Source organism: Berghia stephanieae, chromosome 2, assembly GCF_034508935.2.
Source record: "Berghia stephanieae isolate SIO BIC M18660-M18661 chromosome 2, UCSD_Bste_1.3, whole genome shotgun sequence".
In the NCBI taxonomy this organism is placed as follows: Eukaryota; Metazoa; Mollusca; class Gastropoda; order Nudibranchia; family Aeolidiidae; genus Berghia; species Berghia stephanieae.
In genome coordinates, this window is record NC_088361.1 from 73,095,016 (window position 1) to 73,113,037 (window position 18,022).

General features: G+C 38.2%; 1 protein-coding gene across 1 annotated transcript in view; it reads left to right on the top strand.

Annotated features, from left to right (window-relative positions):
• LOC144965498 (non-lysosomal glucosylceramidase-like) overlaps positions 1 to 18,022 on the top strand; it is a 145,083-nt gene that overhangs the window by 20,302 nt on the left and 106,759 nt on the right. The window contains 5 exon segments of the mRNA XM_078900897.1: positions 2,339 to 2,427; positions 4,755 to 4,870; positions 8,176 to 8,220; positions 8,222 to 8,401; positions 17,438 to 17,680. Coding sequence (XP_078757023.1) covers positions 2,339 to 2,427; positions 4,755 to 4,870; positions 8,176 to 8,220; positions 8,222 to 8,401; positions 17,438 to 17,680 — 673 coding nt within the window.

Below are 18,022 nucleotides of genomic sequence, written 5' to 3' on the forward strand. Positions count from 1 at the left end.
ACTGCATCCAACACCACCATTGCTACAACTACCACTGGTACGTTTTATCTGGCTGGTGAATGTTGTATTTTACCTAAATGCATAGCTTCAATACCCACAACCATCATCACAGTCCATAGTCCAGGTTTTGGGATCTGTCAATTACATGTTATGTGCCAAGTTGTTGGATATATATGTGTCGATGATTAAATCGCTCCCTGACTCAACATTAAAACAATAAACATAAATAATCTTTTTACTAATTAAGAATTTTTTGGAGTGGACACATAGCTCTCAGTATCAAACTATTGTAAATTTTTCGCTGATCAAGAATCTGAAGCCAAAACAGTAAAATTCTCCCAAAAATTTATACTGCCATGCCCCCGATCACTCAGGAAAATATCAGGACCAGACGAATTTCGGAGTGACCGTCCACCAGAATGCTTATCCCCAGTTGTTTAACCATAAATCCTGGGATTTAGCCTAAGTGTACATCAATTGATTCTGCTAACAGTATGCCATGTGTTTAATTTTAAAAATCGCCAAAACTCCAATATTTTTTTTTTTTTAAAGATGAAATATTTGATAAAGACATCCGGAGGGCAAAATTATGCAGTCACATATAAGTGGATGTGGTGGCATTTTCCTGGAGGGACAGAATATTTTTATTGTTGCCACTTACACAATTAGAGGTAGATGTGGATGTTGTATGAGGGCTCTTTCATAATTAACCTAAAAATGCCTGTAAAATCCGCGTTTTTTATGCTATCAACAAAATTCTTGCACGTGTTCATACCTTGACTCGTCCTTCATTTCTCTACGTAACAGCCAAGTCTGTCGACACACTTCTGCCAACGCCGCACCATGGAATAGATACCTTCTCGGAAGAAATTTCCGTCAAGGTTTTGTAGCCATTTCCGCACATGGTCAACAAGCTCTTCATCGACATCAAAGCATTTTCCTGCCAGCTCACGTTTCAGTGGCCCAAAGAGGTGATAATCAGATGGTGTGAGGTCTGGACTGTGTGGTGGGTGTGGCAAAATCTCCCATCAATATTTCTCTAGCCAACCTTGCGTCACTCGTGCTGTGTGGGGTGTAGCGTTGTCGTGTTGCAAAATGACCCCGTTGGTCAACTGCCTTGGGCGCTTTCTGCAAATGGCCTCCCTAAGCTTGTCAAGAGTTTGGCAGTACCTTGCAGCATTGATTGTTTCTCCAGGTTGTAAGGTTTCGAACAGAATAACACCACGACTGTCCCAGAAAACAGTTCCCATTATTTTCTTTGCTGACCGCATGACTTTGAATTTCTTCGCGACAGGTGAGGATGGATGTTTCCATGTCATCGAATCTTGCTTTGTTTCTGGGGTGCAATGGTGCAACCAAGTCTCATCACCGGTGACTATGCTGTCAAGAAAAGTCACATCGTACCCTAGAAAGTCTCCGCCGGCGTTGGCAGTATGCCCGTGAACCCTGCGTGAGCTCTTGCTTCTTCTCAAAAGTTCCCTGCAGATGTCCAATCTTTGTTCTTTATGATTGTCTGTCAATTGCTTAGGAACCCATCTTGCGCTGAATTTTCTGTAGCCAAGTTCATCAAATACAATTCTATGGGCAGAAGTTTCCGAAATTTCAAGACTGCTTGCGATTTCATGAAGTTTCAACCTCCTGTCTTGACGAATAAGCTCATCAATTCGCTTCACATTGTCTTCTGACGTCGCAGTTATCGAACGCCCTCTCCCATCCCTGTCTGTCAAGTCGGAATGGCCGGCTTCAAACAAATTACACCAATGATAGACTTGTGTACGGCTTATAACATGCTCACCATATACACTCTGAAGTTCTTTATGAATTTCGGTAGGATTCAGACTTTTGGCGTTCAAAAAACATATGACAGCTCTGATTTCCTCCTTTGACCAAGTTTCAAGGTGGGCCGCCATCTTTAAAATCGTCTAGAAATTCATTGTGCAAAATGATGCACTTCATAATTTCTGGGAATATCCGTAAGGAAATAAGGAATATCATGTCGTTTACAGAATTAAAAAATCTCCACTGGTTGCTGAGCAATGGGCATTTTTCGGTTATTTCTGAAAGAGCCCTTGTACAAATAGAGTTATTTTAATTCAAGTTTTTCTTTGCGGGGAGTGGAATAATTAAGGAAAGTTGATCTCCTGAAACAACCTTAAAATGTTGCAAGCACTAAAAAACAAAACATACATAAGTAGGTTTTATATTCTGCCTATTTAACTTAATTGTATCAAGACATTTTCTGCTGTTTCTGTTTTAAAATACAAGCTAATCATTGTTTATTATTTTTAATGAAGTTTATTGATTATTGTATGTTTCTTTTAACTTTTACATCCTGTAGTTATATGAGGTTTTGGTTAGGAAAGAAGAAGCAAGGGAGACGTCCATTCATTGATCAGCTAAATTCAACAAAGCATAGACCGATATATGGTTGGTATAGCTTTAATGTATTGTTATTTTTTTCTCTTTTTGGCAGGAATGAATTAAGTGAATTAAATTACCTTGGTTTAATTTCTATTCGCTATGCAAGAGAACAAATACAATTTTTTTCATTGCGAAATTCTCAAAGTTTATATTTCCTATCATTTAAATTCTAAATTCACTTTTTTTTTGGGTATAAGTCATTCAGACATAATAGCATTCTGAAATGGTGGGTCAAATATATATTATGATTATTATGCAGTAGTAAAATTAGGTTTTCCTTAATGTGAAAAAATGATAAGTTTTATATCCCTCTAGAGTTTGACACTATCCATCTCACAATCCTTTTCTATCAAATCTGAATATGCCCTGCATTTAGCCCATACGTGCTACTTTGCTATGGCAGACAATCATTTCTTATCCCATTGAGTTACTCAAAGAAAAAGGTAATACCGAAGCAATGCGTTAATGGAACTTGCAACAAAGATGACCGTTAACCTGACCGTTTGATCTGGGGATTATTTTTTATTCCTTCCCCAAAGCCCAAAAACAACATGAGAAGTGTTCGAGATGAATTACTCTATACCAGCAACCCCATTTACAACAAAAGCAATTCAAGGCTGTCATTATTCACAGATTCATCAGTGCCTAATCAGCGTTGATTACACACAGACACAGTCTGATAGTCACATCCTGGTCGTTGATTGTACACAGATGCTTAGCAGATCAATTTTATATAAAATGTCAAACTTGGTTTTGTCCTGGCCCTGGCTGGATACCCTGTTTCTGAGAGGGAAACAATCAAGTATATAGTGAATTTTGGGAGATGATATTTTTTTCCTTGTAAATCATCTCTCTGTTACGCACTGTATTACGTTTTGTTTACATATTATATTTGAGTTGTAAACATGTGAGTGTATTCCTCTTAGTGGGGACCTGTGCTTGTCTGGATGAGACTTTTAGGTGATTCTAATTATGTACACTGATAGTGTGCTTTCTTTTTTTTTTTTTTTTTTACTAAAACTGGATGGATGCGGGAGAAAAACATTTCTTGAACTCCTATGTTTTTATTACAAAGGATAAAAGGGATACTTAATACAGACCTGCCGTTCATACCGATTAATCGGTATCATACCGATTTGCAAGACCTTTTTTTCGTATTTACCGATTTCCCGATCTGCATGCCGATCGTACCGATTTCACCAAGTGACCAAGGGCCCGCAGCCTTCCACCCCTCTCTTTTACGTTTACTTTGTGCTTTACGTTGCACGTTAAAATTTTCAAGTCTCGTGAACTTTGACCCGTCCCGCGATACCTCGATAGATCACATGACGTAGCGAGCCTCTTTGTGATGCCCTCACACAGATAGAAAACACACACGCGCGTTATTTAGTTTTCATTTCCTTTGTGAAGCGACAGCGAGCTGTACTGGTAAACCACCGCGGTCCCTGGCTTCTGACTCGTAACCAAGTGCCACTATCTTTAAATAAGTTAGTAGTCCGATTGCCAGATTGGCGTTGTGCGTGCCATTTTGGGTGTTGGGGAAAAATAAGGGGGGGGGGGGGGGGGGGGGGGTTGTGACGCTTTGGTTAGTTTGAGTGACAAGTGTCAAATTGTGACACTTGGGATCGACCAAAAAGGTAAGGAGGCTATTAAAGCCTTATGTTGGATAATTTTACGTCTCATACAGATTTTTTTCCCCAGATACTGATTTTTTTACAATGTCATACTGATTTCCTTTTTCGTGAAGTGGCAGGTCTGGGTAGTGGTCATAGCATTGGTAGTAAAATAAAATTGAGCTTTTGTATAGCGCAATATCCACTAAACGTGCTAAAGCGCTTTACAAGGGGTCACTGGCCAACAGCAACACTTAATATGTAGGACGGGGCATGACGTCTGTTAGGCGATATTATAATTTTTTCGGACAGAGACAACGCTGTTAACGGCCAGGTACTCATTTTACACATGAGTACGGTGAGATAAAGAGCCTTTTCCAAGGACTCAACTGTGTGCCGAGCGAGGCTCGAACCCAGGAACTTCCGATCCGAAAGCGAGTATCATACCACAAGACCACATATCCGCACAGTAGTAGTAGTAGTTGTTGTTGTAGAAATAGTATATAACAGGGAAGAAATTGTGACACTTGGGATCGACCAAAAAGGTAAGGAGGCTATTAAAGCCTTATGTTGGATAATTTTACGTCTCATACAGATTTTTTTCCCCAGATACTGATTTTTTTACAATGTCATACTGATTTCCTTTTTCGTGAAGTGGCAGGTCTGCTTAATATAAAAAATATATGAATTGTTCCTTTTTTGTGTGCTTGCTTTATCTAGGCTGTCCAATAGGTGGTCTTGGAAGTGGGACAATTGGGAGAGGATACAGAGGAGAGTTCTGTCGATTCCAGATGGTACCAGGATTGTACCATTATTATCAGGTTGATGCTGACCAGGTGAATTTTAAGAAATTATACATTTATATATACAAGATTGTTACGAGCAGTATATGAATATGACACCTTTGGTCAAAGGGTCGGTAGATTGTGCTAATCTAGGAACTAAATTGCATTGCACAGTATATTGATTCATTGTTAAAGATATAATTTTGCAGATGTCATCAAACTGAAACAGTTTAATTTCATTTCTTCTTTAGCATTGATAAAATATAGAATATCAAGGACAACTATACTGAAAGGATTGACATGTGGAATCTTCAGCCCCCGCTAGTGGGGGCCATTGGCTGGATAACGATTTCAAGCAAAACTGCTACTGTTCTGCCTTGGTACAATTTCCTTGAATGCGCAATAATTGATTCTGTTCTTATAAATTCAGTACTTTATAAGAAATTGGTTAATTGGTGATCATAAGTTTTAAATAATATTTCTTATGTCTTGAATGATATGAAAATATACAAAAAGTAGTGAACTATCAACAATTTTACAGGAAACAGGCCTGTAAATCTTCCGACAATTGTCGGAATTCAGACAATACGATTTTGCTCTATAAATTTTGACATTAAAAAAAAAAAAAAAAATTATATTAAAAAATATATATATATTCGTAACGTCAAAAGACAGAACCAACTAAAAAGAATATAAAAGTGTTTTATTTCCACAGACTGTGTCTTCCCGCATGTAGCTAGCTAGTGTTGGTCGCTCGCGTTCGCGAGTTGATCACATACAAGGTAGTCAGTAATCAACTAACACACATAGCGTATTGGGGACCGGGCCGTTTCTTTCTATTTTGCTACCGACACACACACATCGTTCCGTTCTTCTTTTTTTCAGTTCAGTTCATTATCTCTATCCGGTTGAAAGTGAATTGGAAAAATATGAATGCGAAATAAATATTTTTCTTCGAATGAAAAGGTGAATGAATGCTTATATAGGAAGTTTTCGCTCCTTTGGCCTACGACTGATTCTCTCACGACCGTAGTTTTTCAGTTATTTATTAATTCAATTATTCTTCCTATTCAATATGCCTGAATTATTTTTAGATCGCAGATCGGACTTACTTACCTTAGAAAAAGGTGTTAAGAATAAATTTAAATTGTCATGGCTTGAAGAACAAGACACCAACGGCATTTCTTCTCTTGCTATCTATGTGAGGAAAATTGAGGCACCGGGAATGGCATTTGTGTCCTATCTGGGTTGTGCTGTTAGTCCACTTTTTTGGTTTAGTTGGTCTATTTTCACATCCTCAAAAAGTTCAGACAATTTTTTCATCAGCCATTTACAGGCCTGAGGAAAGTATGAACTATTTTTTATGACGCCCTCTTACAAACTGAGTGATTGGGTTTGTTATCATTTTAAAAAATCAAAAGTACAAATCTGCTTTCAATTCCTTTTAATAACTATCTAGACTCTATGGCTAATTTATCGAACCAGAATCTTTGAAAAGTGGTAAGTAACAATAATAATTGCGTAATAATAATTATTTAAGAAATGTTTAGAATTAGCATCTGGCTGTAGTTCTTGCAGACGATAGTTGGACCCATTGTCGTGCTTGCTCTGTCGGGTCGCACATATGGTGATCAGACTCCGACATCCTGATTCGGATTACTGTTTCTTATTTTATTATGGCCAATGGCTTTAACTTTAGATTTAAATCTTTTTTTTCTATATGGTTAACTGATAAATATTGACTTTATTGTATTAGTCTAGTGTATAAGTCTAGAGGGTCCTTTGCTCATCGCGCCAACTTCACAACTTGAACATTCCTTTCTACTTACTACTACTGCAGTTGCTAGTCATTGCTATTGCTAGATAGCTAGAATAGTTAGTGGGTCTGATATTACCATATATGATGGCACTTGGACTCTGAATATATAGTTATGCCCATTACATGGATCTGGTGTTGCTGATATGACTGTCAATCGTATAGGACTAGTACTCTGAATATATATCTAGTTTTGCCTCATTGATCTGAGATGTTACTGTTACAGTTACACTCACTCAACTCACTCACTCTAATTATCTCTGTGACTGTGACTATGGGAGGGAATTATGGATCTGATGCTACTCCATTGACTGAAAGGAATGAACTAGTTGTCTGAATATATAGTTTTGCCTCAATGATCTGAGATGTAACTCTATTAATTAACTCTTGACTCATGGAAGGGAACTATGGATCTGATTCTGATGCTAATCATTGACTGTAAGGAATGAACTATAGTATATTAGTCAGATTTTTTATGAATGGCGCATGTTTTTCTAGTTTTTCTCAGATGTCCCTCTATCAAAAGTTGTAAGACTTTATGTCAACATTGTCAAAAATGTAAACATTTTCGCACCACAAAGTAAGATGAATTCATCGTTTTTCAAAATAATCTTGTGACACGGTAGTTCCGGTAAGTAGTTATGAGTTCACATCATACTATTTTTCAAATAAAATCAACACACATTAACTGTTATAAAGTAACAAATGTAGTTTGCATCCAATTTTGACTTTATAATTTATTGCTTTTTATTTTCATCAGCAATCACCGAAGACTGATACTGATATGATTCTCTAGCTTTAAATCATTTGAAATAGTGATTAGATACTCAAAATTATCAAATTAACAATGAATGTTTATATTTTACTTTGAAAGATTGTATCTATGCAGCATTTTTAAACCTATAAGCTCTTAAGCAGTACGATATGATACAGAATCTCTATCGGTTCCTCTCTCGTAAAGCTGCGAAAAGAAGTCTACTTGTATCTATCGATAAGCCATTAAAGAGGACAGCTATGGAATTGGAATTTCACAATCAACCCTGAGTTTTGCATGTTATTGTTGTTGAACACAAGCACATATTTGTGGAAACACTGTATCATAAATTGATGAATTTCTACTTTTGACTGGTCTACATTGAATTTATGTAATCCTCTTTGGCATAAATAACAAGCTATTTCTCAAAAATTTGAAATCAAAATAATGTTGGAAGCGCGTAATGTTCACTTTCATTTGTATTCATCAAGAACGTATATTGATTGTTATAAAATGTACACATGTCTGTCGTTCCTTCATATTCGGATTCTGTACGAACATCATATAAGTTTCAATTAACTGAACATTCCATTTTAACAAATTCTTTCAAAATGGATAAGCGGAAAATCATATTTTTGACACTATAATCATATTTGGGTTCCGATCCTTACCAGTTACCGATTTTAATATAGCTGTAATAAGCGAAATACTTTCCTATTGTTTGAAAGTAATCAGCTTGAAAATATGTTAACGCACCTATAAATGCCAATACACTTTACCTTTCAGTTTATATTGTGTGTAAGGAAAGATGGTAAAACTGTCTACCAGAAGTGTTGTCGTGCTACAACAGGTCCAAAAGAAATCACTGAAATCATGGGACTGGTCCTTCCCTGCAAACTCTGGAATGTATCACGCCCTATACCCAAGAGCCTGGAGTTTGTACACTATTCCAGAGTTTGGCCTCACCCTTGTATGCCGTCAGATTTCTCCAGTTTTTCCTCATGACTATTTGGTAAGCTAGCCCATGAACTCATTCTTTTTTTAAAGGTTTCTACTCTTTTGTTTTAAAAATCACTTCTCATTTGATTCTTTGTTTATTATAAATCTTAAACTTTTTTTCAATTAAACTAAACATAGCACAAAGAAGACCTACATAATTAACGACCAGTCTCAGATCTCACCCTTAAGTACAAAATTAAGAAAATTGTTGCTTTTTTTGAATGAACACAAATTATTCTCTAAATTTCAGTCTGCTTATCATTATCACCCCTTTCACAGCACCAAAAGTGCTTTTATTGAAATTCAAAATGATATCATAAATCATTTATGTAAGAAAAATGATGATGTTGTTATCATACTACTCGATCTTAGTGTAACTTTTGACACAATATACTTAACTCTTCTAATCAACAGACTAAAGACTCCTTACGGCTTCAGTGGTACTCTTTTTGATTGATTTTATTCCTACCTCTCTAACAGAAGTCAATCTGTATCTGTAAATCGACACAACTTCTCTTCTCCTTATCACTTCTCCTTATCACCTCTTTTTTGGTGTTCCACAGGAATCAGTTAAAGGACCCTATTTATTCTCACTCTGTATCAGACCATTAACTAGTATCATCTTCAAATACTTTATTGAGATCGACTTTTACGCAGACAACACCCAGTTACTATTTCCCATGAATGCTGGCAATTACAGTGCAACGCCTGGATAATGACATCGCCCAGAACTGGAAAATTATGTCGTTTTCCTGAAGTGTTGTTATTCTGGCGTTTTCAAGATGACAGAAAAGGGGGCCGGGATGAGACCGGTGAATACAAAATAATACGATGCGCAGACCAGTGCTGAGAGAAGACGTGTCTCAACAACATAAGAATGTGTATTTCTTCTGTTTACAAAGGGTACACCAGTACACCTTTCAAATGTGTGTTGTCATTGTTTTGATCGTAAACAGTGCTCAAACGCTATTTAATAAAACTAAAAATAAATTTTGAAAATCAAGTGCCAATATGATAAATCTGCACAAGAACACAGATGCACAAATCTAGTTTTTATTTTAATTAGAATCTAATCCATGTGATACTGCTGATGAGTTTTGAATACCGAAATTCTTATTTAAGTGCACCAAAATTTACAAGCACTTAAAAATTAGTAGACCTACATCTTGCGATATTAAAAAAACAAACAAAAAAACAACAAAAAATGGGGTATTAACCACAATAAGATCAAATTTGGACAGATTTATAGAGAAACAACTGATTTTTCAAATCATAATGATGAAGTGAAAGAGTCTGTCATTGTTTTCCCCGCTATTCCAGCATATTAGAAGACCATAAATATCCATAATAGCCCCCACATCAGTTAACCTCTACTGACCTCAGACAGGTAGCTAGCATGGAATGTTAATGGACCCTTGAGAGTACAATCCACTCATAAACTTCTTTTTCTGTGGTTCCATATGAGCAAGTGCTGATCCCACGCAGTGTAAGTGAACATGTGTTCTGATTGATCGATACAAAGCAATTTCATTGGGAGGGAAAAAAGGCGTTTTTTTATTGGTTAAGAGTATGAGATGACGATGGTCAGGTGTATCAAGCATCGTATCAAGTACCGATTATTGTTTTAATGATGTCACTAAACAGGGGTTTTACTAAAAATGTATGTCGCTATTTTGGGGTTTATATTACTAATAACATATGTGACCCTCAGCCTCGAAATGGTATTAAGTCGGATTTTTCAATTTTGGGTTTTTGGTACCCAATCATAGCTTATTTTATGCTTAAAAATTTGATACCAAATTTACACAATTCTGATTATTCATTGCCGAGATATGACCGTTTGAAGGAGGGAGAGTGTAAAAACCAAGTTTTGAGAAAATCGACTTTGAAGTGAGGCACCGTTTTCATGCACAGTCAAATCAATAGGCAAAGATAACTTCTTAGATACGGGCATGGAAAATTTGACGAGAATAGTGAAATTTGGCATGAGCTTAGATTATACATTTAATAACGCACATAAAACTTTTTGAAACAATCCAATTATTACTTTGTAGTTATTCATTATTTGTAAGATATTCTTAAAACAAATAAAACACCCCAAAATAAAAAAAAATGTTAAAATGCCGACAATTTTATGACATTGCTCACTTTTTCAAGAAGTTTTGATATTTAAATAAAGAATCAATGAAATTATTAATGTGAAATTTTTGTCTTATTTAATAGAGAAAATACGATTTCAAAATGGCAAAAGTTAAAAAAGGGTTTATAATTTCAAAGTACAGTTTTGAAACTACATGAAGCCGGGTGGGCAGGTAAAGAAAGAGGATGAGAGAGGAAGAGAAAGAATGAGAGAGTAAAATACACACACACGCACACACACACACACACACACACAAACACACATACGTGAGAGAGAGAGAGAGAAAAAGAGGAGCGAGAAGGGGAGGGGAGAGAGACTGTTTGTGCATTAAGAGGACGGGAGGGAAATAGAATAAAGATTGAAACCTGTATAAGTGTGTGTGTGTGTGTTTGTATGTGTGAAAGAAACAAAAGGGAGACAGAGAGAGTGAGGTAGACATGAAGAAAGGGATGGAGGCGGAGCAAAGAATTGTAGGGATAGTTTAAGAAAGCATTTTGTTACAAAGTAAGTCATAGTCAATCAACTGGAAACATATTGACCAATGAGATTGCAATTAAAGAAATGGGCTGGTCAAATCATTCATTGCATTGTTTCCATTTTGAGTCAGATGACCGCTTGAGGAGGAGGGGTGGGACTTATTGTGTAACAACATACATGAAAACATGTTATTGAATCTCTCAAGTTTTCCTTAGCGTTCACCCACATTGTTGATTGTCTAAAAAGACTCTCTCTCTCTCTCTCTCTCTCTCTCTCTCTCTCTCTATCTCTCTCTCTCCTCTTCATCTATCTATCTATCTATCTATCTATCTATCTATCTATCTATCTATCTATCTATCTACCTATCTATTTATCCATTAATAGGTGTGTCTTTCTGACACGTATTTCCATCGGCAGTTCATTAATTGTTGAAGGCTCTATTTATTATTCTGCTTTTGTACTTAAAATTAAATGTTTATCCTACAACAATCTCTGTAAGTGTAAGATTAGGCAACTGTTGTCCTATTAAGTCTTAGCATGTCCTATAATTTCATGAATAAAAAAAGAGGGACAAAGGAGGACCCTCACCTCGATCATTAACCAATGCAGCTAGACAAAGAAATAATTGCACGTGGTGTGTATCAAAATGCACAAACACACACATATGTAACACACGCATGCTGACGTCATGAAGCATCGCCTGAGCATTATGGCTGACAGCGCATGTGATGAGCGTTGACCAATTAGAATCATTCATTTGTAAGGTTGTTAGGGAAAAACCTAGACTTGTTTACAGTTTTTAAATTTCATTATTGGTTGAACCATGAAATTGTGGAAACAGTCATGCTTTCTCTGAGATAGATTAAGACACGCCCTTCCAGTGATATCTTACCTTATTGGTGGAGAAAAAGACTCGGTATTACTAAGCCTTGGAAAGGGTGTCTATCTGAGAGAAAGTCAACTGTCGTGCATTTTTAAACTAGAAATTTATTTAACATCGTCAATGTTTCTATTGAATTATTATGTTTTCATGTAGAAAAATGATTGTAGTTTCTGAAACTGAAATTTGATAATTTTGACCATTTCCACTTTAAAACCGTTTTTCTTCGTTTTCCAAATCACGACTTAATACCTCTTCGAGGCGTAGGGTCACATATAGCAAAAAAATTGGAATCAGGGGTCAATGTCGCTAGCCAGGGTTGTCGTTACCCAGAAGTTACACTGTATCTCAATGTCATAGCTAATATCGAAAGTGGTAACTCTGATATTAGTGACTGGATGTGTTGCAATAAAATCAGGTTAAATGAAAACTAAACAGAGGTGATGCAAATTGCAAGACATGGTCACATGGACCTTTCAGTGCTTAACCTAAATTTATCTGATTGTTTACTTCCCATCGCTAAGGACTCTTTGAGAAACTTAGAGTATATATTTGACACCAAATTAAACACACCTGTCCTTGCCAGTAGTGTAATTAGATCCTACAAATGTTGTGGTAGTTCTAAAAAAAAAACCCAAAAAAACGTGAGGTTTTATAAAACTAAACGTGCTCAAGGTACTTTACAAAGGGTCTCTTCCCAACAGTAACACATAACATATAGTATAGAACGAGACATGAGGCCTGTTAGGCAATATTACAATATTTTCTGACAGAGACAACACTGTTAACAGCCAGGACTCATTTTACACCCGAGTATGGTGATAGAATGTGAGTAAAGAGCCTTTTCCAAGGACTCAACTATGCGCCGAACGAGGCTCAAACCTAGGACCTTCAGATCCGAAAGCGAGTGTCATGCCACAAGACCACATCGTCGCACATTGGTGCTATTACTATTAGAAAGCTTTTCAATATTAATATCAGTTAACTTCTTGTCTCTATGATCTTTAGTCGCCTTGATTATTGCAATAGCTTGCTCTGTAGTTGTGATGATATAGTCATTAATCGACTCTAAAAGATGCAGAACATGGTAGCTCGATAATTAATATTATCTAAAAAGCGTGTGCATTTTACCCCCATTTTAGAGGATGTTCACTGGCTACTGGTGAAGTTTAGAATTGAATTTAAAATACTTATCCACGTTTTCATGTGCTTAAATATTTCTGCTCCAGTTTACCTTCAAGAACTTATCCACCACCCCCGTGTGGTGTCCGGGGTCCCTCAACTGGGAGGGTGCAAAAATGGACCCACCGTAAGCTCATGCATGCATCGAAGAAGGCGACTAAAAGAGCCATTCAAGTTCGGTGGTAACCAATGAAAAGCCACCCGACTGGTGAGATCAAACATCCCACATCCCAGCCCTTTATAAGAATGGATTCATTCAATCGTTTTGTTATTTTTCTTGTCCTGGCAATCAATAGGTTAAAGGGTGTAGTGTCATAATAGCAGAGATCTTGTTTGCTGTTCAGTGCAGGAGATGGTTGAGGAACTGGAGGGTGTTGTTGAAGCTCGGCAGGTTAGCATCCGCCGCGGCGACAGCACAATCCAGACCAACACCTGGATCCTGACTGTTGATAGCCTGAAACCCCCTTTGAGATTGAAAATTGAATACCTCGACTTGGAGGTTCAACCTTACATCCCGAACCCCATGAGATTCTTTAACTGCCACCGGTATGGCCATACAAACACAAACTGCCGTCTGGGTCGGGTTCCTGAGCGCCCATAGTGGGCAGGGGGGTACATACAGTGTCTTCTATCGCCCTATATCTGTTTTCCAATATGCTTTCTGTCTTTGTCTTGGAATGAGATTACTTGGTTGTGTCCTAGTCCTGGCTGGGAGGGAAACAGTCAAATGCTTAGTTGTTGTTTTGGGAGATGATATTTTTTTCTTTGTAAATCATCTCTCTGTTATGTATTATTATATTTGTTATTTTGAATGTATAATGTAAGCATTTGAGTGTATTCCTCTTTGTTGGAATTTTGTGCTTGTGTCCGACTTATAGGTGATCTCAAACTAAGTACATTGGTGGTATGCTCTTGGAATCTACATCTGATCCCTATTTGTTCCCAGATCCCCTATGTCTTACTTTTTCTTGGGTGCTTTAATTGTAATTCTAGAACTTTTTACTATCCCATTTTCTTCGTTTTTACTGGCGCTGATATATAACCTAAATGTGTTGCAAGCGCCGTAAAACCCTTAAAAACAAACAAAACAAACAAACTGCCATCGTAAAGCTATATGTCCCCGCTGCAGCAAAGACCACAATGAGGAAAACTGCAAAGCGGACCCTTGTTGTCTGAACTGCCAAGGCAAGCATGCAGCTCTTTCAAAAGATTGTCCTAAGTGGCCAGAAGAAAAGGCAATCCTAATATATTGAGCCACTTACGGCGGTACGTTTGCTCAGGCAAAAGCAGTGATCTGCCCCCCTCGGAAGGTTGCTACTGTTTCTGCCAAGAGTTACTCAGAAGTTGCCAAGGCTGCTGGTAACAACCAAAACAGCCATGGAAATAGTGCACAGAAAATAGACAGTCCTCAAAAGAAAAAAGCATTGAGACAAAAACACAAGGTCCCAAATGTGTCAAAAAATCTTTTTGACACATTGGAGGTTCAAGATGTGGAACCTGCAACCCCCTCCACATCCACCTCCAAGGCGATCTCCCCCCCCCCCCCCCTTCTTCCCCAAACAAAAAAATTCTCCCCCTCACTCCCTTGAGCCCTCTGTCCCCCCAAACACAAAACCCCACCCCTTCCTAGAATATGGAGCCACCAGCAACACCAGCTCACAGATCCCCCTGAGGGGCCTCTAAGCCCCAAAATGTCAAAGAACCTCAAAAAATCCTAAAGGTTCAAAAAAAAAAATCAGCCCTAAAAAAAACAAACCTGAGAGGTCCCCCACAGGGCCTCCTTCTCCTATGGAAGTCTCTCCTCCTAGGAGAATAAGAGTAAAAGGGTTGAAGGCAGGCATACTGCCTATCCTCCCCACAAAAATTAGGATGCCTGTCAGACAAGATAAATTTCCTGGAACATCACAGGTATCAGATCAAATAGAACAGAATCAAAAATCCTTATGTAGTCTGTTTGCAGGAAACAAACTTACCGGCAGACAACTATACAGTAAAAGGATATACAACCAATCATCTGATTCACTCTGATGGCCAGATAGCGTGTGGGGGAGTTTCTCACCAATAAGAGCACTCCCCACCCTGATATGTATACAAACAAATCTACAGGCAATAGCAGTGAGAGTGACATTGCACAGACCAATCACCATCTGCTCTGTGTACATCCCACCAGATCACCGCCTCCAGTCTGCTGAGCTAGAGGGAGTTCTGAACCAACTCCCTCCTCCCTATGTGATAATGGGGGATTTCAACGCTCACAGTCCTTTATGGGGAAACACAGACACAAACAAGAGGGGAAATGCAGTGGAGGCATTCATAATGGAAATGGATGTATACTACTTGGCAAACGGTCTTGAGGTAACACGGGTAAACATTCACAATCTTACCACATCTGCCATTGATCTCACTTTTTGTGATCCTATCCTAGCTCCAGAGCTCTCCTGGACTGTGATCGATGACGATCATGGTTCTGACCATTTTCCAGTCTGCCTCGACATCACCCCCACTTCAAGGGCCCCACAGCCCAAACATTGGAGTGTTCAGCGAGCAGATTGGGAAACTTTCTCAAAGGAGGGTGACAGACTCCTTACAACAGAGGTGGACAGCTATGACAAATTCACAAATATTTTTAACAACTTTCTGAAACTCGACAATACCAACAACCTCTGGAAGACCAAGAAAACACAATCCCTGGTTTACAGAGGAATGTTGGGCAGCCCTACGGGAGAAGAAATAAGCATACAGGAAAGTGATGAGATTCCCAACCCCTGAGAATCTCACAACTTTTAAAAAACTACGAGCAAGGTGTAGGAAGATCTTCCGGGAAAATAAAAGGAGATCCTTCCAAAACTTTGTCTCAAAAATAAATAGCCAGACGCCCCTAAATAGGTGTGGAAGATGATACGGAAACTGAAGAGATCTGATAGTGATTCACTTAATCACTTGACATGTCCCGATAGATCCGTGGCTGAAACAGAAGAAGACATTGCCAACACTCTGGCCAAGAGGCTGCTGTACAACTCCTCGTCTGCACACCACACACCTCAATTTCTGCGCCATAAACAGAATGCAGAAAACACACCAATCAATTTCACATCTACAAACACTGAAGACTACAACAAACCATTCACACTTGAGGAGTTGGGTGCCAGCCTCCGTGACACAAATGTCACAGCACCGGGTCCTGACAACATTAGACAAGACAGTCTGGTTGTCCTTTTGAATATCTATAACACGATATGGACAACACAGACTTTTCCACCTAGCTGGAATCTGGCCACCGTGATTCCAATCCCAAAACCTGGGAAAGACCATTTGGGCGCTTCAAACTACCGACCAATCTCCCTCACCAGCTGCCTGTGCAAGCTGATGGAGAAAATGGTCAACAGGTGTCTGATGGAACACAACAACTCCGTCTCCGACCTCCAATGTGGCTTTCGAAAGAACAGGTCAACTGTTGATCACCTTGTTCGACTAGAGAGCTTCATTCGTGAGGCCTTTGCCAAATGTGAGCACATGGTAGCAATCTTCTTTGACCTCGAGAAAGCCTTTGACAAAACTTGGAAATTCGGAATCCTTTAAGATCTGCACAATCTTGGTCTACTAGGAAATCTTCCAATGTTTGTTAGAGCATTCTTAAACAACAGATCCTTTCAGGTCAAAGCGTGATCCACCTTTTCTTATCCGTTTAATCAGGAAGAGGGAGTTCCAGGTCTGCTGTATCAAATATGATATCAACATCGTTTGCATAAATCAGTTCGCGGGTAAGGATTTGAGGAATCAGGAGTTTTTGTCTTAATTCTTTTAGTGCTGCTTCCAAATATACGGTAAAAAGGATTGGGCTCAGACTGTTTCCTTGGGAAGTTCCCAGTGATGTTAATAGTGAAACTGTTTCCACACAAGTTGTAAACATTAGTGTTGTGTTTGCTAGCAGTGATCTTATTAGTCGGATATGACAACAACATTAAATCACGATCTCAAAAAATATCAAATACATCTAGAAACAACAACCGAAGAAATGATTTCAACAACACAAGGAAACATCCTCAGCACCTTAACACACATGATGACATTCTGAAGCTAAGAACACTTGCACTGGACAGAGATTTATGGAGGCAGAATGCTAACTGGATAATAGAAACAGATTGACAAACTCGAAGTGACGCACACATTCACGGCAAGCGTCCATAGAGACTGCGCAGCCATATTTATTTTTTCATATATTATTTTAAAAGTTTTTTTTGGATATACATGTATTTCGGTTCTGAGTAATTTTTTTAGCCCATTTAATGAGTTCTATTCAAAGAATCACGATAAACCATGCTGTTTTTCTTTTCTTTTTCCCCCATTAAAAAAAAATATTTTAAACCTAGGAAACAAGTTTGCCAGCTGCTGCTTTTATTTGGGAAATTAAGAATGACAGTGCTGATGATCTTGATATTAGCATTGTGTTCACATTCAAGAATGGCCAGGGAACTAAAGAAGATTTGGCAGGTGGTGCATGGTGCCAGGGATTCAACTGTCCATGTGCTGGAGATGAAATGGTTAAAGGGATCACCATCAATCAGGAGTTTAAAGGAATGAAATGTTCTTATGGCATTGCGGCCAAGGCAACAGTAAGTGGTTCTTCCATGCTTCAAATACATTCAGGTCTACTACTTATCTTACTACTTATGGTCTGATAATCAAATCTCTGAAGTAGCATTTTCGGCAAGCCACTGATCAAGCCTCTGGCATTTACATCAGAGCTTTGCACATGAAGTTCCCATGACGATCAAAAGTGATGCCACTTCAGAGGATTGATCAACAGATTTTGTAAAAGAAGAAGGATGGCCTGTTATTCCCATTCCTCTTATCAAATTAATTTACTTTATGGTGTTTATTAAGTTATTGTAGGGGATGCTATTACTATTATTATTATTATTATTTGGGGGTCCCGATATCTCACTCACAGCCAT